At 37.8% G+C, this 22,997-nt stretch overlaps 1 protein-coding gene across 1 annotated transcript; it reads left to right on the forward strand.

Annotated features, from left to right (window-relative positions):
- The first annotated feature begins 67 nt into the window (after positions 1–67).
- Positions 68–13,529, forward strand: gemin8.S (gem nuclear organelle associated protein 8 S homeolog). Its single transcript, NM_001097695.1, is given in 4 exon segments — positions 68–104; positions 4,982–5,012; positions 6,744–7,182; positions 12,782–13,529. Coding segments are annotated over 3 exon segments (699 nt in total). The 5' UTR covers positions 68–104; positions 4,982–5,009; the 3' UTR covers positions 13,039–13,529.
- The last annotated feature ends 9,468 nt before the right edge of the window (positions 13,530–22,997 follow it).

The following is a 22,997-nucleotide window of genomic DNA, read 5'->3' on the forward strand; positions in this document are numbered from 1 at the left end:
ACTTTATCACCGCGGGTTCGTTTTGCAGCAGAGCAGGTGGGAGCCAGCCATTCTGAAAACCAGACACCGAGGAAGAAGCCCATTCTGATAACCATCTCTGCTTAGTGAGTTTCACGTTTACCCGTTTAAATGGATGTGTTCAGTATTATACAAAACATTTGTTGAAATCAATGTACTGGGGTCATTAATGTGGATAATGCTTGGGTTCTACCTGGATACTATTTAATTATTTCTGAATTGGCATCAGGCTGAATAGTGGTGCCAGTATGGGGTGTACTAACAGGATTATCAGGAACCATTTCGGTTTTCTATCTCACACTTCTCAATTTTGTGTCTCGGTTTCACTTTTGTAATTGTTATTATCCATGATTTATATAGCACCAACATATTCTTCACTGCTTTACAGAGATTATACATCAACCCCTGCCACAGTGGAGCTCACAATCTTTTGTCCTTATCACATTCACACACACTAGGGTGCCAACTAACTAACTAACTAACTAACTAACTAACTAACTAACTGACTTGTATGTTTTTGAGTGTGGAGGAACCAGAGTACCCAGAAGAAACGTACATAGACACAGTGAGAACCTACAAACTCCAGTGTCCTAACTGTAATGCTACCCTTTACTGCAGTGCTGTATTTTGATTATATCTCTTAAGATTAAGGGGCACATTTACTTAGTTCGAGTGAAGGAATAGAATAAAAAAAAAAGTTCGAATTTGAATGATTTTTTTGGCTACTTCGACCATCGAATTGGCTACTTCGACCATCGACTAAGACTAAAAATCGTTCTACTATTCGACCATTCGATAGTCGAAGTACTGTCTCTTTAAAAAAAACTTCGACCCCCTACTTCGGCAAGTAAAACCTACCGAGGTGCAATGTTAGCCTATGGGGAAGGTCCCCATAGGCTTTCTAACAATTTTATGGTCGAAGAAAAATTGTTTGTTCGATGGATTAAAATCCTTCAAAACTTTCGGTTCGAAGGATTTAATCGTTTGATCGATCGAATTGCGGTAAATCCTTCGACTTCGATATTCGAAGTCGAAGGATTTAACTTCGACAGTCGAATATCGAGGGTTAATTAACTCTCGATATTCGACCCTAAATGTCTGAAGATCAGTTCAGAGTTGGCTCTTTTATTCATTCAAATGGTTCACTTAGAGGTCGAATTTCAAATTCATGTGGATTTTTATTAACTCGAATATACTCACAATTCGCCTGGGAGGTTATCTAAGAATTCAAATAGTTCCGACCCAAAAATTCGAATCGTGTTCGATTTGTGTGAATTGATTTTTTCTCCGAAAAAAAAAAAATGCAATGTCAGGAAGGCTATTAACATCTCCAAATGGCTCAACAGACCTCTGCCATTGACTTGTACATGAACTCCGCAGGTTTTAGGTGTCAAATATAATTCGGTCTGTTTCCATGGTCTAGGTGTGATAAATCTCACATTTGAATTTACATTCGAATAGGGGGATTACAATTTGAATGTGTGAATTTTGACATTTGAAAATTTTAATTTACTATTCGACCCTTGATAAATCTGCCCCTAAGTGTAATTCATTGTAAATCAGGCATATTAAATTTCCTTTGTAGATATACTAATTACTGGCCATGACCCAGTAACAATGGTGGCTATTATGGTTTGCCCCTGGAATTGTGGTGGGTTCAATGATGGGATGTGATTGTGACAATGTTGCCCAGACTGCAATCCCGATCCCTTTTAGTATCTGTTTATAGTGGAGCAGGCATTAGATTTAGACAAGCTTTGCTTTTTAAGAGTTTTTTTTTTTTTTTAGCAAGGAATAGTAGAATCAACTTTGGGCTCATACCTTACAGTATCTGTCCAGTAACCAAGTATCCACAATTTCTATATTTAGCTATCATTTATTTTCAATAAATCAGCCAGGAAATGAATGCACCCAGGAATTATTTTATTAATTTACAAAGGACACTTTTGAACAAACTTTATCCACTTTGCTATTTAAAGGGTATGTTCACCTTTGAGTTAACATTTAGTATGACATAGAGATCGATATTCTGAGGCAGTTTGCATTTTATTATATTTGGGTTTTGAGTTATTTTAAAGTTAAACCACCCCTTTAAAGGGGATGTAAAGGAAAAAAAAATAAAATCCCATCCTAATTTGAAAAATAAATTTATCTCCAATATACCTGTACTTTAATTAAAACATGTGTACCTGAGTGTATGCAGTGAAATTCCCCCTTTAGTTGACTGCTGTGGATAGGAAACTTCAGATGGTCCCTAGCTGCTCTGCAGGGAAACAATTATACTTTCAAACGGCAGGGGGAGCCCCCACCTTACTTCCCAGAACTCAAGCAACTCTGTTTGTTTCCCTGAAGATCATGCAAAGATGGTTTAACATAATTACAAGATGATGACCCGCTGCGGCTAAATTTGAAAGCATAAATCATTTGTTTTATACAGGCTTCTGGTGGGGTAAGTTCATGTTTATGTTTAGTATACAAAATACAGCATTTCTAGCTTTATTCTATTTTAGATTTTAAATCCCCTTTAAACCTGGTATTTCTCTTCCAAAAGACATGCTTCAGTAAAACATGTCAGTATTCCTTTAAAGAACAGAGTATGAGTGTCCTTGTACCCACACAAATTCTTACAAATCTTAATCCTTTCATTAACAGAAAAAAAACAGTAGTCAGGGAAACTGGTAACTTTATTTTATGCAAATTGTGTATGTGCTCATAATTTCTTTCTCCACTCCCAATCTCCCAGCATTCTTCCAACAATTTACAAGGTTCAGGAATGCATGGAAATGCCAGTTCCTATTTGTAACCAACTTTCAAGCGACATGGGTACATCTATCTTTATTTTTGCCTGTAGATGGAGCCAGACAAACACAAAGAAGGAAAACAGTAGCTATTAAGTTATAGTGACTATGCAGCTGATCCTACTGCTATGACCACTCCTGCCATGAAGCAAGGTTGAAAACTTGCCTCAGAAGGCAATGTACATCAGGTTACCAGGAGTTGTATTAGAAAGCCTGCCTCGGGTGGGTTTGTGCACCGTATCACCCTGGCTTGCAGTTCGCAATGCTCTGCCTTTAGAAAAAGAGGTTCCACTGAAGCAGTTCTTAATTTCTTTGTACAAGCATTTGCATAATTATAATAATATGTAATGGGAATCTGCAAATAGTGTTCTGTATAAGGGTTTCCATTGCTTCCAAAGGAAAAAAAAACCTGTAACCAGCCACAATGGGAATGTTTCTTTGTATTTTAGAAATAAAAAAAAAAAATAATGGCAGCATCGGTTCCAGTGCACTACAAGCTTTATTGCAGGCATCAGTTTCCAGATGGGCTTAAAGGGCACCTGTTGGGTAAAAATGTTATCCCCAACCAAAGGTGCTGGCTAATAGAGCCCGAACACAAAGCTGAGACCTGAACAGGCCTTAGAAAAAACTAACTGTTCTGATCAAAACTGAACAGGTGGCAACCCTACGTCGGTCAGGTACACGTTCAAATTCCAAAGCTGAAGCCAAATGCTAACATTTAAACGGCTGTTCAAGTGGAACAAAGCTATATTATTGTCATAATTAGTGTTCCACACCAATGGGAAGCTTTGAGCTAACAGTCTTGGCATACTCTTCAGACTTTTGGCTTCAGATCTCAGTCTCATCTACTCCTGTGTCACCAAGACTCCCTGTGCCCAGTTTCACAAGGGCAGGCAAAGGTGCCATGTTCAAGCAGAGTGGTCAAAGAGAAAAAATGAACATAGGAAGGCTGGGCAGGCTATGTTCAGAACCTGAAGATATGGCCATGCACTCATTAATCAATACCTGAAGTAGACATTAGTGCCTGTGGCAAGCACTTTTATGTCCATTTATACAGGCAATGGCTGAATTTTTTTTTTTTTTTTTATTCATGTAAGGACATTTGTGTATGGACTTTTATGATTACTGGTCTGTTTCTAATTAATACACAACTACAAGTCCCAGTAGAAGCAATGTGAGCACATGGACAGACTTTTTCTTTGGAAATTTGCATGCATTGTGTCTTCCACCACCATAGTAAATATTGTGTTTTGTCCTTTTCACATTTGCCCCATAGACATTTGTAAAGCTGGTTCTGATAGACAGAGTTTTGGAAGCAGCTTATCTGCCGTTGGGGCATTATCCCGTAATGCTGCATGAGACACTGGTGCGATTAACCAAACGCCACGCTACACATGACCTTGATCTTGATACACAAAGGCGTCTATCTCTTCTGGGAAGGGTTGTAATGTATAATGAATTCAGTCTCTGTGCTATTCAGAACACCACACAATTGCTCCATTGAGATGCATTGTACTCAAGATAAAATGATTTGCATTTGCTTGTGGACCCACTTTATATCAGTTCACTACATTTTTTGATTCCCTTCAATACTTCCAGTATAATTTTTTGTTTGTCCCCCCATCCTGCATTTCCAAATACAATTAAATGTGACCGGAGCTTTCAATAGTTGTACAAATGAAAATATTTAAGCATTCCAAGGTAATTATCATCGCTATCACAGTATTTTTCATTTTGTTTTCCCTATTGTGTATACTTTACAGTATATTAAAGGGGAAAATCAATAACCCACTTAAATGAAACACTTATTTTTATGTGAAGCAAGCTGTATGTATCCATGTGGCAGAACTTTATTTTTTAATTTTCAAGTTCTTATTTTATTTTCCAAACATACAAATGAAAATGTAGGTATCAATGTGTGATACTTAACCAGTAATAATCTACTAAAATGTTGTGTGTATAGTGTCAGTATTATTTAGAAAAAAAATGAAGATTGGATTAGGTGGGGAGCTAGGGATGTTGAGGTTCTTGGCTTTATTAAGCAGTTTATAACCATATAACCATAAGATCATGGTTGTTCAGTACAATGCAACTTTAAATTCTAAGGATTAGATTTGATTGGTTTGTATTTTCACTCCGTTGTATCCTCTCTATTTTTCCATTAGGCATACTCATTTAGACCGACCTTCCCAAATGGTGAGTAGCATCTCGTAGCGACACATTCATTTATCTGGGTTTAATGAATCTTGTTTTTAGATGTAGTGATGTGCTTACAAAGAAAATTGTAAGATTCAAATCATTTAAGATGTTATTCTTATTCTTAGAGCCCCTCTTAGATTGTTCTTAGAGGACCTCTAAATCAGGGGATTTTAGAATGAAAATTGCCACTATTTCTCATTTGTGAAATTGAAGTTGTTAGAAGATGTATAAGCATTAGGATCATTATTTCCTGTTGAGGTCAGTGGGAGCTGCAGGAAGCAATCACATGGGACATTAGCCTTAGTCTTCTCTCTAACAGTTTTAAGGTAAGTCACTCTTTGCTTTTGTCACTGATCCAGCAATATCCAGTGGGAATTGTATTGAACGCTTTTTTACAAATCAGCAGGGACATATTAACAAAATAAATACTCATCCCTTTGTATGTTAACGGGAAAAATTAATTTAGCACCCAGAGCTCATCTTTTATTTTATTTCCATGTAAATATTGTTTATATTTGAAACTGTTAGCTGGAGAAGCAGCTGTATTTTAGAATTTTCTTTATGGCCCCTAGTGAGCTCAGGGGATGTTTGTTTTGGTCTTGACATCATTATTGTTGATGGGAAGATTAAATAGTCCTTTACCTTATATGAAAATGAGCAGATGTGACATATTGAATATTCAACTTATTGCTTCATACCTTAGGATATTTTTAAGGTATTTTAGTCTTTTAAATACATGAGGATTTAAGGGAATAAACAATATACAAATTATCTCCTTTCCAGTACTGTTTACTACAGCCCAGGACCAAGCAACAAAACTGAGGTCCACAGGCAAGAAGATTTTTGTATAGTGATGGCAACACTCAACAATAGGCCAGACTGTTGCTTTATGTTTGCAGTTAATTGTGAGAATGGGCAAAATATGCTGTTCAATGTCCCCTATAGAAGAAGCCACTTGGACAAGTTTCAGCTAAGCAATGTACTTGTGTGCATTTCCCAGTCACATGCAAAAACACTTCCCTGTCCTACATTAGTCTTCCATTGCCTTTCTGTATTAGCTCATAGCGCTACTGTTTAAAAAAAATGATGATATTACTTTGCCTTGAAGTGATACTGGCCATACCTAAAACTTTGTTCTTGTAAGTAACTTTCCAATAACATGAATATTAAATATCTAACAATTTTAGAGTTCTTTATAAATTTAATTTGTACTCTTCTCTGAGTCTTGTGCAAATTGCTCCCTGGTTACTAGGGTAATTAAGCCCGAGCAACCAGTTAATTAAAATTCAAGCTTGATAGCTATATTTAAATTAAATAATTTAAAACAAACATACACACATAATGGAAAATTAATACCAAAATTTGTCTTGGAGTACCATGTCTGCGTCAGTGTAAATGTTTAATTTTTGTTTAACTACCACTTTAATGTTTATTGGAAAAAGTTTAGAATTATTTATACTTTGTCATTCATATACCGTGCATTGTTTGCCTTTATATCTGCCATGAGTATATTGATTTCCATGACTGTAGGAGTAATTTCTGTAGAGTCTGACTGAGAGATAAAGATTTGGGACAAATGCAAACATGTTTAAGATGTTGCACCCTCTCACTGCTTATAAAAGAATTAAACCTATTTTGGTATTGCTGTTGACATATACACATGCATGCACTGTAAATTTATTAAGATGCCAACATGTGCATGCTACCCTAATTTATATTTTCTTTCAGGCAAGCATACCCCATCATGAAACTGAACCTTGGTACGCAGGGCGGGTTTATGCCAGGTACTGGAAGCATTACAGCCAGGCAATGTATTGGTTGTACAGACACAAAAGAGCATACAGTGTGGCTGTGGCATCTCTCTCCTATCCACCTTGGTATCCAGCTGTAAATTATCAGAACAGCCGAGGTTCTGATTGGGAAGGTGGTAAATTATCTCAGCCTGACACCTACCCGAGGGCACACCGCCAGGTCATACATTCTCAAAGGGCACGTCCATGTTTAAAAGTATCAGAGTCCAAAGAAATTGAGTCTGAAATGGAGTGTGATAATGAAGTTCTATCTGATTCTGAGGAGGAAGGCATTGAATGTGACACCACCAACATGGAAATCACAGAGGAGTTACGAGAGTACTTTGCTGAGACAGAAAGGCACAGGGAGGAGTTGCGTAAGTGTCAAGTCATTGAACTTCATGTTTTATTATACAAAACAAAGAGTTTGAAGAATTTGTTGTAAGGTGCATGCTTACCTTTTTTCATACAGCTTCTCCAAGTAGTTTATCCCCTAGGCCAGTGGTATATAACATGTAGTGGAATGATTATCCACATGTCAAGAGGACAGTTGATATCCACTAGCCTCATTGGCCCCCTCCCCGCATAGCCCACTACTTAAAAAAAAAAAAGTGTCTCTGAATGTCACATAGACCTCTGCATGCAGAGTAGTGCAATGGAGCTCACAGGGACCATCTTCGGTTCCTCTTCCTGTTTTGCGGCACATACGCAACTGTGCTCCAACTGCGCATGTGCAAAAAAACCTTGGTGTCAGTGGTCCTTTACCAAATGTATGTGAAGATGGCTCCCCTGAGCTCTGCTGCACTACTCTGCATGCAGAGGTCTGTGCGACATTCAGCAATAGTTTTTTAAAGGAACAGTTCAGTGTGAAAATAAAAACTGTGTAAATAGATAGGCTTTGCAAAATAAAAAATATTATATAATATATATTATAGTTAGTTAGCCAAATATGTAATGTATAAAGGCTGGAGTGAACAGATGTCTAATAAAACAGCCAAAATCCAACTTCCTGCTTTTCAGCTCTATAAGTCTGAGTTAGTCAGCGACTTGAAGGGGGGGCCACATGGGACATACCTGTTCAGTGAGTTTGTAATTGATCCTCAGCATTCAGCTCAGATTGAAAAGCAACAGATATGACCCATGTGGCCCCCCCTCAAGTCTCTGATTGGTTACTGCCTGGTAACCAGGGAAACCAGTCAGTGTAAACCAAGAGAGCTGAAAAGCAGGAAGTAGTGTTCTGACTGACATGTTATACATGAAATCACTCCAGCCTTTATACATTACATTTTTGGCTAACTAACTATATTTGAAACTTTTTATTTTGCACAGCCTATCTATTTACCCAGTTTTTATTTTTACACTGAACAATTCCTTTAAGTAGTGGGCTATGCGGGGAGGGGGCCGCAAAAACAAATAATATTTTTTGCAACAATCTGGAAAGGATTTAAGAATATGAATCGTTATACTGTAGAAAGAGTAATATATACAAAATTGAAATATAGCAATGTTTTATTTAATTTATTTAAACTTTGTTTAGGTGTGTATTTTTTCTCTTATGTATGGATAAACAACTACATGGTAAAATTTGTATTAAAGCAGTGACCTGAGTAACGTTAGAAAATAGTTTTGTGACCATCACTCACCCCTATCAGCAACTTTTTTTTTTTTTATAGAAAATGTGGCAGAAATTCTAATTAGTATATATATTTTGTATATTTTGAACTACATTGCACTGTAAAGTGAGATATTCCCCCAAGGCTAAATCATCATGTGCAGCTCGGCTTCACTTACACATTGTAATCCCACTCTTTAAAGTTTCCATAACAACAAAACAGAGTACTTAGACTGCATTTGTACAACTCAATAGAGTCTCTTAAAGCAGGACAGAACTGGAAGCATTGAGAGACCAAGATAAGAGAAAGACTTGGTTCATTTGGTGCATGGATATTGCTACATTTATAACACTCGCTAAGTATTTACAAGGTTAAATACTTTTTTTTTATTTTTTTTTTTACCCCACATTATCACTGTCAAATTAGAAGTCATTGTAAACAGCAGGAGGTGGTTTATGGGAATATTTTTTCCACTTAATGTCTTCATTTTAATTCTTGTATGCTTCTTGTGTCATTTTCTGTGTTTACACAGTTTGTATATTTATTGACTCCTGTTTAAGACACTTCTCATAATATGAAAAATAAGCCTGCTCAGTTTTGTTGAGACTTATTTGGTATTCAGGATACAAAGAGTAAGGTTTGGCTGTATTTTAATACTCTGAAGGCTCTGGAACTTTGGCATTGGAAGCTGAAGAATAGCTGCAGGTTGGTTAGCAACAAGTCTGCTTAGTGGAAATGAAATCATTCTTTCCTTACTGGCATTGCTTTTACTGCCAGAGAGCTGTTAAGAAGTTTTGGATTTTTTGTTGTGGTTGTATTTTGTCTTAATGTGAGCACATAAGCCCCTGTCAGATTGGAAATGGTTGTCTGGTTAGGGCTTTAAAAGAGAACTAAAGCTTAGCTAAAGAAGTAGGCTAGAAATTTTGTACATTATGTTTTAGACTTCTGTACCAGCCCAAGGCAACCGCAGCCCTTTAAAGGAACAGTTCAGCATACAAGTAAAAACTGGCTAAATAGGCTCTGCAAAATAAAAAAAAATGTTTCTAATATATAGTTAGTTAGCCAAAAATGTAATTTATAAAGGCTGGAGTGACTGGATGTGTAACATAATAGCCAGAACACTACTTCCTGCTTTGCAGCTCTCTTGCTTTCCACTGATTTGTTACCAGGCAGTAACCAATGAGTGACTTGAGGGGGGGCACATGGGTCATAACTGTTTGCAATTGATCCTCAGCATTCAGCTCAGATTCAAAAGCAAACTCACTGAACAGTTATGTCCCATGTGGCCTCCCTTAAAGTCACTGACTGACTCAGAGCTAGAGAGCTAAAAAGCAGGAAATACTGTTCTGTTCTGTTACACACCCAGTCACTCCAGCCTTTATACATTACATTTTGGCTAACTAACAATATTAGAAACATTTTTTATTTTGCACAGCTTATCTATTTATCCAGTTTTTATTTTTACACGGAACTGTTCCTTTAACAGGGAAGATCTGTGTTTCTGAATGTGCCCCAGTAGCTCCCCATCTTCTTTTCTGCTGATTCACTGCATATGCTCTTTTGGTTACTGAGCTTAGGGACCCACTCAAAATATACAGTACACATAGACTATAAATGTCACAATATAACTCTGAATAATTAATACAGATAATTACTACATGGCAGCACAGAAACCAGTAAAATAAGCATCAGAATGTGATCAGCCTTGTAGCATCAGCATATATTAGAGGCCAACCTCATTTTCTGCTTAATAATTTGCGACAACCCCTAAGCTTAGCTTCTCAACAGCTGCTCAGAGCCCACTGTGCATGTGAATGTCGACACTTTCCAAGATGGTGAACCCCTGTGACAAGTTTGGAAATCCTGGGTCATTGCTGCTATTGAAAAGCTGAAACTTTAGTCTGGTGCAATAAGTTCAGTATATAAAATGTGGTATTTTTAGCCATATTCCTTTTAAGTTTCAGAGTTTAGTTCTCCTTTAGAGAATAGCTAAAGTCTATAAAGAAATATAACTAAAGTTAGCCTATTTTATATTCTGAACTTAAAGGAAATCTATATCCTCGAAACAATGTAGGTCTCTTTATAAAACTATATTGCATAAAACAGCTCATGTCTAAAATCCTGCTTCAGGTAAATAAACTACTTTCATAGTAATATACTTTTTTTGTAGTATATGTCATTGGGTAATCCTAAATATAAAATTGGAATTTTAAAATTAAGGGCCGCCATCTGGGATAATGTTAGGTCAAATGAGCCAATTAACAGACAGAGTTCTGTCTTTTGCTTCCACTCTTCTTCCTGTTACATTTGTAGTATTTCTGGTCAGGTGATCTGAGGCAGCACACAGACCATCATGAAATGGTGGTTCAAAGCACATCAAAGAGATGTTAAAGGATGATATTTGCTTAACTATATATACCAGTTTGGTAAGATTTTTTAATATGCCACTTAATATGATGTAAACTATATGTTGCTTAAATATTCATTTTGGGGGTAACTTTTTCCTTTAATGTAAAGTGGTTCATAACTTGCTTTTGCATTCTCTCTCTCAATATCTTTCAATAAGTTACATTTATTTAGAGTAGCTGACTCTATAGCCTTGATCATAAATTGTTTGTAACCGAATGCACTGGTTTCTATGCCACCATGTCTAATGTCTAAAATACTTCATAATCCACTCCATTCAATCCATCAGCAATCAGCCTACCATATTTTTTTGCAGAGCTTTAGTTCTCCTTTTACAATTCAACAATTTCAACTTATTAATAAGACCACAAGGTGCATGATTTATTGTAATCTAAACATGACTCCCAAAATTGTAATGGAAACATTAAGGTTAAATCTAGGCCCTTGTAACAGTTATCTCAAGGTAAAGTGACTTGCATAACACAAGCAAATGGAAATATTCTATATTCACATGTTACTATATGAATCTCTTCTTATTGCACATGGAAATATTTCAGGTTACTAGACATAGCACTAGACTCAAATCATGTATTGAATACCTATGATAATTGCCTAAAAACATAAGCACTGGGCATTTTGAAGCGCAGAAGATAAGCTACCGAGGTAGTTTATTGCCAATAGATTAAGTACAAAAGTGCAAGCTAGAGTGCTACATTTATAATGTCAATAGCTTACCATACCTGAGTAAATTCTCTTTGTTTAGGATAGCAGCTGCCACATTAGCTTGGTGTGACATAACATCATGCCTGAGTCTCCCCCCTGCTCACTCATAGCTCTGGCTCAGATTACAGCAGGGAGGGGAGGAGCAAATTGAGCATGCTCAAGCCCGTGCCCTGGAGGTTTAAAATGAAAGAAGGAAGTCTGATACAGAAGCCCATGTGTACATAACAGAAGGAAATAAATGTGTGTTTGTTGTTGACAGGACTCAGAGCAGCATTACTTTAAGGGTTTACTGGTGTATTTATATTGACCTTTCTGATAAAGCTTACTTAGTATTAACCTTTCCGACTCCTTTAAAATCATACACATAAATACACTATATTGCTTACAACCAATAAATCACTCATTACCACCTATGTTAGTGTGGTATGCCACAACCTGACTGCACTTACAGAATCCTGAAAACTGCACAGTATAAGAACCGGTGATATTCAGCTTCCTCAAACCAAATGATTTTCCAGTAATGGTCAGAAATCATTTCTCCTTATTTCAGTGTACCTAGTTGCTCTTGGTGTTGCTCGTAATTGCATACATCCAAAAATATGGTGGTCATTCCTTACTCTGTCAGAAACATGTTAAAAGAATTAGAACACACTAGAATTTATAACAAGAAATTGGGTTGTCAGGACTTGGCACATAGCTTGGCAAAGCAAGTTTATTTTTTCCACTTGATATTCTCTCTTTTTCCAACCTGGCATTCATACTGCAAGAGATTTTGAACATTCCCACATCCTTCCTCCTCCTTCCCCCTCATATTCTTTTGTGTGCCTGGCCATGCATTTATTGCCCTTTTATAAAGAAAACACATGTAGAGTCAGTGAACCAATAACTGCATCCAAGAACCCACATTCTTTTCTGTACCCTTCCCTCTTCTTATATTGCAGTGAGTGTAATTGTGGTAAAGTGACAAAATTCACCATGATTGTTTTGTTTGTTTTCATACAGAATGGCTAGTAACCATTTTTTTTCTGCCTGCGTTCTGCTCAGTAATATTTCTTCTACTTACAATAACATGAGCTAAAACATGTCTGTGAATTTGTCTTCTGAATGTGAAAAAAAAATGTTTGATGTATTGTAAATTAATCTTTATCAATTTTAAATGTATTGTGGTGTAAGGAAAGTTTATTTTTTTGTTCTAATTATTTTTGATGAATACACCATATTTACATTATTGCAGGAAAGCAACAGCAGCTTGAGGCAGAAAACCATGAACAGTATATAGCAGCCGATCATGACCTGCACATAGCCACAAGAACATCAACCGAAGCACCCTCAGAAAGACCTGGGGAAAGGCGTAGAGCAGAAATGAAGAAATTGTATGGTGAAGATGCCCCAAAAATCCTAGGGATGGAGACCGCCATGCAGCTTAACTTTGACAGACACTGTGATAAAAAGCAACCCAAGTACTGGCCCATCATCCCACTGAAGTTATGAGCCATTTACAAGAACATGAAATTCTGTACAATGTAATGATCATGTAATTCGCCACAGCCATGTCAGCTAGTGATAGAAATGATGTTTATGTAACTTATTGAGGTTATTTTGAAGCTATAAACATTTTAACCACTGTAGGATTCTTATGTCAATAAATAGAGACTGGAAATTGCCTTATGCAGCATTCCATCTTTGCAGATCATTACCATTTCTGTTGATTAAAGAGTTTACATGTAAATTTATAATAGCAAAAAATTTACAGCATTCATGGGTCTTGTAACAGTACTGCAAATGAGTTATTATTTCAGACTGCAGAATGTCTCAGTACGTGACTAAAATGTTGAAAATAAAATCCATAAGACAAGAACTGTCTGTATTTCATATTATACTATCACCCAGGCAGTTATTTGGTGTTAAAGAATGGCATTCTGTTTACTTGTAAATATATAAGAAGTGTAACTTTGTTTTTTAAACAAATTAAAGGGACTACTGAAAAAAAAAAAAATTCTATTTTGACTTCTGTTTTACAGGTATGGGGTCCATCATCTGAAGTATGGTATTGCCATTTCCCATAATCTCATTTAAATACATAGTAACATAGTAAGTTAGGTTGAAAAAAGACACACGTTCAACCTTTTAACTTTTTTTTACCTGTCTAACTGCCAGTTGATCCAGAGGAAGACAAAAAACCCCATCTGAAGCCTCTCCAATTTGCCTCAGAGGGGGAAAAAATTCCTTCCGGACTCCAAAATGGCAATCGGACTAATCGGACCTGGATCAACTTGTACTATGAGTTATATTCCATAACCCAGTATTCCCTCACTTGCTAAGAAGCCATCCAACCCCTTCTTAAAGCTATCTAATGTATCAGCCTGTACAACCGATTCAGGAAGTGAATTTTACATCTTCACTGCTCTCGCTGTAAAAAACCCCTTCTGAATATTAAGCGGAACCTCTTTTCTTCTAATTGGAATGGGTGACCTTGTGTCAGCTGGAAAGACCTACTGTTAAATAAAGCATTACAGAGATTATTATATGATCCCCTTATATATTTGTACATAGTTATCATATCACCCCTTAAAAGCCTCTTTTCTAGTGTGAGCATCCCCAATTTTGCCAGTCTTTCTTCATGGCTAAGGTTTCCATACCTTTTATACCATGCCTACTATAAGTACCTTGGATATTTTTACATCCCAGGTGCATGACTTTACATTTATCAACATTGAATCTCATTTGCCACTGGATGGAATTAATTGGGCTGGATAGTTTTTTTTTTAAAAGTTTTTTATTTAGAATTTTAAACATAACACAGTCAAGAACAATAAAGAGACAGAACAGGGAGAAAGTTAAGAGAGAGAGAGAGGGGAGGGGGGGTAAGGTATAGAATGTTACATCCAATAAATTAGCGTATAGGCATTCAACCATCTTGGACAGTCAACCAAGTACCCCAAATCGCTTCAAATTTCGCGGGACATCCTCTCGAGAGATAGGTCAGTTTCTGATTCGAAAGAGAGTCATTTACCAGAGTTTTCCAATATTGTACCGTGGGAGGGTTGAGCGATTTCCAGTGCATTAATATGGCTTTCTTAGCATAATACAGGAGCTGTAAATAACATAATCTAGTATATGGGTGCAGCTGCAAATCCCCTACTATCCCCAACAGACAGGTTTCTGGCGAACGTATGCTGGGGAGTGCAAGCTTTTCATTCAAGTATTGGAGGACTGCACTCCAAAAACCCTGAATTATTGGACAGGACCAAAACACATGAAACAGAGTACCAGGTTCCACTCTGCACTTAGGGCACAGGTCCGACACCGTATCATATATCTTAGCCAGGCGGTAAGGGGTTAAGTAAACTCTATTTAAAAATTTAATTTGTATAAGTCTGTCCCTCATCGATATTGAAAGTGCTGGTACAAGCTGTAGTGCGTCCTTCCATTTTTCATCATCCAGGTCAGAAATGTCTGCCTGCCATTTGCCCTTAACTCTTCCAAGGGGAGAGGGACCTGCGGTAGATAGTATTGTATTTAACCAGGACAGGGGTTTTGGCAAGTCTAACCTGCGCAGGTAGGTCTCAAGGGACGATACCTTTAAGGCCACAGGCTTTATCGGGAATTGCACGTTGAAAGCATGACGTAATTGGAAATACCGAAACAACATATCTGGGTGGGGGTGGAATTCCTGTTGGAGTGTGTCAAAGCTCTTACAGTCACCCTCCGTGACGATATCACCAAGAGTTTTAATCCCAAGCTGTGCCCACCGGGCGATGCCTGGGAGTGAGCGTAAATGAGGGAGGTGAATATTCCCCCATAGCGGGGTATGGTGGGACCAGGTGGTGGAGGTTCCTCGAACCAGTTCTAGGGATTTCTGAAATGCTTTCACCACTGTTTGCATAGGGGTGGTGGTCACGTGATATGGGGAGACACCACGGTAAGGGAGTTTGGCAAGGGCCTCAAAGGAGCCTAGTACTGCTGCCTCTAACACCACCGCTGAATTGCTTCTATCAGGGACAATCCACCAGTGGGCATAAACCAACTGGGCCGCAAGGAAGTATAGTTTAAGATTAGGTAAAGCTAGGCCTCCCCCAGAAGCCGGCGCCTGCAAAACCTTAAAGTTTAATCGGGGATGTTCCCCTGCCCATAAGAAATTCCTAATTATTTTGTCTAGCCTGGTGAACCAATGGGCCTGCAGGGTTACGGGAGAGTTGTGGAGAGTATATAGAAATTTGGGTAAAAAGATCATTTTAAACATATTAATTTTGCCTGGTAAAGAAAGAGGTAGGTCTTGCCAAACAGCAACTTTGTTAGTCAGGGACTGCACTACTGGATCTAAATTAAGTTGTACATACCTATTAAGGTCGTTATGGATCACTATACCCAGGTATCTAAATGAGTTCACAACCTTGAGTTGTAGTAAGGTGTCCGGCGAATCCGGGGGAAGGGCATCTATGGGGAACACCACCGACTTAGTACGATTTATTTTCAGCCCAGAGTAATGACCAAATTCAGAAATAGTTGCCAAGAGATTCTCAAGGGCTGCACCCGAGTTGGCCAGATAGACAAGCATATCATCAGCGTATAGGGAGATTTTTTCAATCAGGTTACCTACACAAAGGCTCTGTATATCCTCATTCGCCCGTATTCTAATGGCCAGGGGTTCTATAGCCAGGGCAAATAGCAAAGGCGAAAGAGGACACCCCTGGCGGGTGCCCCGTCCTAGATAAATGCTATCGGACATTTGTCCATTGACCAATACCTTGGCCCTCGGGTGCGCATACAGAAGCTGAATCCATTTCAGAAGTTTAGGACCTAGCTTGTACCGAGCTAATACCTCCCATAAGTATTGCCACTGGACCGTGTCAAAGGCCTTCGCTGTATCGAGGGACACTACAATTCTATTTCCCATATTGTCATGCTGAATCGCTAGGTTAGTAAAGAGACGTCTCACATTGATATCCGTGGCCTTAGAGGGCATGAATCCCGTCTGGTCCGGATGTACCAGATCAGGTGCTATCAATTTAAGTCTGTTGGCAATGAGTTTGGCAAAGATCTTAATGTCACAGTTAAGGAGGGAGATAGGCCTGTACGAATCACATCTATCAGGGGGTTTGCCTTCCTTGTGTATTAGGGTAATAAAGGCATCATAGCAGGAGTCCGGCAGTACCCCAGTCCTAATGGTGCCATTGAAGAGAGCAAGAAGTTTGGGGGCCAAAAAATCAACATACTTCTTATACCATTCTATCGGAATCCCATCCGGACCAGGTGTTTTCCCCACAGGAAACCCATTAATGGCATCTTTAATTTCATTTAAGGTAATATCTTGGTCTAATTGCGTGGCGGTATGGGCTAGATAGTTTAGTGTCATCTGTAAACACTGATACATTACTTACAATACCCTCGCCTAAGTCATTAATAAACAAGTTAAATAAAAGTGGACCCAATACCGAGCCCTGAGGGACCCCACTAAGAACCTTACTCCAAGTAGAGAATGTACCATTAACAACCACCCTCTGTACCCGATCCTGTAGGCAGTTTCCTATCCATGTGCAAACGACTTCATTAAGCCCAACAGACCTTCATTTAGAAAGCAGTCGTTTGTGGGGCACGGTATCAAACGCTTTGGCAGAATCCAAATAGATCACATCTACTGCCCCCCCCCACTGTCATCTGAGAAAATCAGAAATAGGGGTGGGTCTAAAACTAAACTAAGCTTTCTTAGAACCCCGGGGGTGTATGCCATCAGGCCCTGGAGCCTTGTTTACATTAATTTCTATTAAAGCTTTATGGATTATACCCTGAGTCAGCCACTGACTAGATCGAGCTGAGCCATCAGTGCAGCTATGAAGTGAGACTGGGAACTCAGACTCCTCTATTGTATACACTGAAGAAAAGAACTGATTTAGCACATTTGCCTTTTCTGTATCTGTTACAACCATACTGGTACCATTATTTAATGGAGCAACATTCTCAACCTGCGTCTTTTTACTATTAATATATTTAAAAACTTTTTGGGGTTAGTCTTGGCCTCCGCCTCAATGCGCGCTTCATTTCCTTTCTTTGCCTTCTGGATTGCTGATAAGATATTGTTTTTTCTAGTAAATTGACTTTTGTTCTGTAACAAGACAGTTCTTTGTATCTGATGCTAACTTAGCCAGCACAAATCAATACTAATGTTAAAACAATCTTTTTAGTACAGTATATACATGTTTTTTAATAACCCTAATACACAGTGCTCCAAATTACGGAAAAACACCATATCTAGAAAATACCAGGTTTCCTAAATTATGGCACATGGGCATTAGTGATCACTAGTGTATATAGCCACTAATGGACAGCCACAGTGACACTTATTTTTAAGAAGCCGCTTTCACTTGAATAAGTAGATGGCACCTATGACATATATTCACTTTTGAAGTCAGTGTTTCCAACTCATACCCACTTAACAACACCCTCTAATGTATTTTGTTTTCCAATCAAGTAATATAGGAGAAAAGCATCAGTTGGCAGGGGTGATGTTAGTTAATATAAAATATTACATACATATCATGCAATGATGATCTGTGTAAAGTAAAACTACTGTATAAAATGGTGACCAGACAACATTCATATGGCATGATAACGTATTTATGGCTTGCAGTTCTCTGAAATCCTTCTGTATTAGTTACACACTGTTTGGAGAGAGTCTTTGAAATTCTTTTGAATGATTACCCAGAGGCTGCATCTTGGATATAATCTTAAATTTCACAAATACTGAATAAAGCACTAAGCTTGGAAAGTAATTGTTTTCAAATGAACCTCTAGTATAGCTCCCAGGCTTTAGAAGCTCATTAATCATGATGTTATATCCACTAAGCAAATATTGGCCCTTAAATAATAGCTTGCTAGGTTTGAAACTAATGTATAAACTTTTTTTTTTTTCTTCTTTTCCTCCCTCCCTTTTTTTTTTAACTTAATCAAACATTGAACTATTGCCTAAATATTCTGCTTATGTTTCAATATATCGATCTACAAGGTCAACCTGTGTAGCTAGTTCCACCCGAAATGTAATGATTTTCAGAAAATACCCTCAAATGTATTTCGGTAACCTCAAATGTATTTCGGTGTTTTTCCTAAACAATACCGTTTAGTACGTCTGGATTTTAGAAATGTTATTATCACTTCTCTGATTGTGGCTTCTCACTTTAATGTGATTCCAGGTTGCTTCAACAACCATAGGCATGAATGAGGTAATTTGACTGCTGTAACCCTCGGGCAGTTATCCAAAATGCCATTCCCTGCTTTTGAGTGTCCCCAATTTGATGGCTGCCAAGCATGGACAGCCTGCTTCAAATCATTCCATAGATTTTTGATGCTATTCAAGTCGGGGGACTGTGACGGCCATTCCAGAATTCTGTACTTCTCACTCTGCATAAATGCTTTTGTAGATTTAGAAGTGTGTTTAGGGGCATTGTCTTGTTGGAATATCCAAACCCTGCGAAACTTCAACTTTGTGACTGATGCTTGAACATTATCCTTAAGAATTTGTTGATATTGGGTCGAATTTAACAAGGGCCCCAGTCCCTGAACTTGCCACACAGCCCCACCAAATTTGACAGTAGGTAGCAGGTGTCTCGTCAGTCTAAAGCACTTTGTTCCAAAATGACTGTGGCTTTTCTAAATTCTAAATAAGCTTTTGCATACAACAAGGGGCCGATTCACTAAGGGTCTATTATCGAGGGTTAATTAACCCTCGATATTCGACTAGGAATTGAAATCCTTCGAATATCGAAGTCGAAGGATTTAGCCCAGATAGTTCGATCGAAGGATTATTCATTCGATCGAATGAGTAAATCCTTCGAATCGAACGTTTCGAAGGATTTAAATCCAACGATCTAAGGAATATCCTTCGATCAAAAAAGTTAGCCAAGCCTATGGGGACCTTTCCCATAGGCTAACATTGACTTCGGTAGCTTTTAGATGGCGAACTAGGGGGTCAAAGTATTTTTTAAAGAGACAGTACTTCGACTATCGAATGCCCATTCGATGGTCGAAGTAGCCCAAAAAAAACTTCGAAATTCGAAGTTTTTTAACTTCGAATCCTTCACTCGAAGTTAGTGAATCGGCCCCCAAGTGTCTCTGTTTGTGGCGTGAGTGCAGAAAGGGCTTCTTTCTCATCACCCTGCCATACAGATGTTCTTTGTGCAAATTGCGCTGAATTGTAGAACAATGTACAGATACACCATCTGCAGCAAGATGTTCTTGCAGGTCTTTGGAGGTGATCTTTGGGTTGTCTGTAATCATTCTCACAATCCTCCGCATATGCCGTTCCTGTATTTTTCTTGGCCTGCCAGACCTGGGTTTTACAGCAACTGTGCCTCTGGCCTTCCATTTCCTGATTACATTCCATACAGTTGAAAATGACAGTTTAAACCTCTTGTAGCCTTCCCCTAAACCATGATAATGAATAACCTTTGTTTTCAGATCTTTTGAGAGTTGCTTTGAGGATACTCCAAATCAAAGTACTGGCACTCAATAGCAAATACAAAGTGGGGATCCCCTACGTGTTTATTAAGTCATACAAAAACAATGTTTTAGGGGCTTGCCCCTTCTTCAGGCCACTTTGTATTTGCTATTGAGTGCCAGTACTTTGATTTGGAGTATCGCTACATTGTGGGGATTGCCGTATCCCCCAAAGGACTGGGCACCTAGCTTAAGATATACAGGAGGGCCAGGGAGTGCAAGCGGATTCGTGTTCTACAGTTGCTTTGAGGATCCCATGCTGTCACTCTTCAGAGGAGAGTCAAACAGAAGCACAACTTGCAATTGGCCACCGTAAATACCTTTTCTCATGATTGGACACACCTACCTATGAAGTTCAAGGCTTAGCAAGCTAATCCAACCAATTTGGTGTTGCCAGTAATCAGTGTTGAGCAGTTACAAGCATTCAAATTGGCAAAATTACAAGGGTACCCAAATTTTTGTACAGCCAGGTTTTCACATTTGATTTAATTTCATACAACTGAATACTGCTTCACTAAAAATCTTTGTTCAGAAAACACCCAATACTCCAATGTTCCTGGGAAATGAAAGACATACCACTGTTATCTTTTTTTGTTGAAAGTGTAATAAATTATAATGTAGGCTGAGAGGGGTTCCCAAAGTTTTTCAAATGACTTTACTTAAATGTTATTCCCCTTTAAAATGTGGAATGTGCCAGGATAATGAAGAGCTTGTTTGTTAGGATTAAATTACATTGTGTCAAATAAGCCGCTATAGTACATTCTGTTTACTTTGATAAATATATTTATGTAGGGCATAATTCCTTGTTTCCTGGGGTCATATAGGCTTAAAATGCCCACAATCTGTAGACATTCCCAGTAAAATTTGATACACATATTATACTGACAACTGCATTTTTATGCATTCTGTTTATTGCATTTCTTTCATTCCGTATTGCCCACACGAGAAAAACCCCAATGAAAAAATATTACAGTTCCTAAATAGGCAGCTGTAGGAACTAGTGTTTTGTTGCCATGTTGGTTTTAATCATATTTATTATGTTATAATGCTATATTTGCCTGTATTATAAAAAAGTTATTATATTCCCCTTAATTATAAAATATCTTGAAGGATAGACTGTAAAATTGCCAGGGCATTTTTTTGCGTTTTAAGCTTTTTATCCAAGATTATACCATTTAACAACCTGAATGATATATTTTCCACTGACTTTACTTAAAGGGATCCTGTCATCGGGGAAACATGTTTTTTTCAAAACGCATCAGTTAATAGTGCTACTCCAGCAGAATTCTGCACTGAAATCCATTTCTCAAAAGAGCAAACAGATTTTTTTTATATTCAATTTTAAAATCTGACATGGGAATAGACATTTTGTTAATTTCCCAGCTGCCCCTGGTCATGTGACTTGTGCCTGCACTTTAGGAGAGAAATGCTTTCTGGCAGGCTGCTGTTTTTCCTTCTCAATGTAACTGAACGTGTCTCCGTGAGACATGGGTTTTTACTATTGAGTGTTGTTCTTAGGTCTGCCAGGCAGCTGTTATCTTGTGTTAGGGAGCTGCTATCTGGTTACCTTCCCATTGTTCTTTTGTTTGGCTGCTGGGGGGAAAAGGGTAAAGTACAGTACAGCAGTAAAGAGTGATTGAAGTTTATCAGAGCACAAGTCACATGACTTAGGGCAGCTGGGAAATTGACAAAATGTCTAGCCCCATGTCAGATTTCAAAATTGAATATAAAAAAAATCTGTTTGCTCTTTTGATAAATGGATTTCAATGCAGAATTCTGCTGGAGCAGCACTATTAACTGATTCATTTTGAAAAAAATGTTTTTGCCATTACAGTATCCCTTTAAGGTGGAAGAAAACTGCTGCATTTCCAGTTGCTCTATCACATCAAATGTGCTGTAAGCTGCGCCTGCAGGCTCTGTGTGATAGCTCTTCATTAAGCCCTACAGGAGATAGAATCCTTTATTCAGTGGTGGCAAGGCCAGTGTGCCTTTTAGAAAAAAATGCAGTATCCTAGTGGATAAAGGTAATGATTCAATCAATTCACATGGTTCCCTAATATTGCCCCAGCGAATAAGAGATTTTTTGTTCTTGTAATCAAAATTCCAAGAGTGGCATACTCTTATACCTGTTTTTCCTTACCAGTACAAACAGGTATAAATTGTAATTTAGAATACATGAACACATGCAGGTAGGAATAAGGTGTATCATGCCTCTCAGATTAGTGTTATATGATTATTATAGAGACAAAATAAATTATTATTATATTAAGTAAATGTAGATTGTTTGGATAAAATGGCTTCTGTGGGAGACGGCCATTCTGTAATTCGGAGCTTTCTGGATAATGGGTTTCCGGATAACTGGTCCCATACAAGTACAAGCTTTTGTTTCTAAGTTTTACATTTAATACACTTTAAACCTACATTATTTCAAAGTATTATAAATTTCAAAAAATGTTATGGAGGTCAATAGAGCCTCTGCATAAAGTTTATAAAATCAGTATAAAATCTACTGTCACGCCTTGTATGGAGTAGTAGATTTCACTAGGTCGCTATTATGACACAAAGAAAAAATCAATGTAGGAATTTTAAGAACATAAAATCAACATACCATGATGAAAAGGTTTCACGCCTTAACCCTTATGATCAAGTAGTAATTCTACATGCAAGGTAAACCAGACGTGCAACTGAGAATAAATTTACTGCAAGGACAATCCATCAAGAATTTTACAGATGGGTAGTACAGGTATGGGACCTGTTATCCAGAATGCTCGGGACCTGGGGTTTTCTGGATAACGGATCTTTCCATAATTTGGATCTTCATACCTTTAGTCTACTAGAAAATTATGTAAACATTAAATAAACCCAATAGGCTTGTTTTGCTTCCAATAAGGATTAATTATATCTTAGTTTAGATCAAGTTCAATGTATTGTTTAATTATTACAGAGAAAATTTTTTTTAA

This window comes from Xenopus laevis, chromosome 2S (assembly GCF_017654675.1).
Source record: "Xenopus laevis strain J_2021 chromosome 2S, Xenopus_laevis_v10.1, whole genome shotgun sequence".
Classification (NCBI taxonomy): Eukaryota; Metazoa; Chordata; class Amphibia; order Anura; family Pipidae; genus Xenopus; species Xenopus laevis.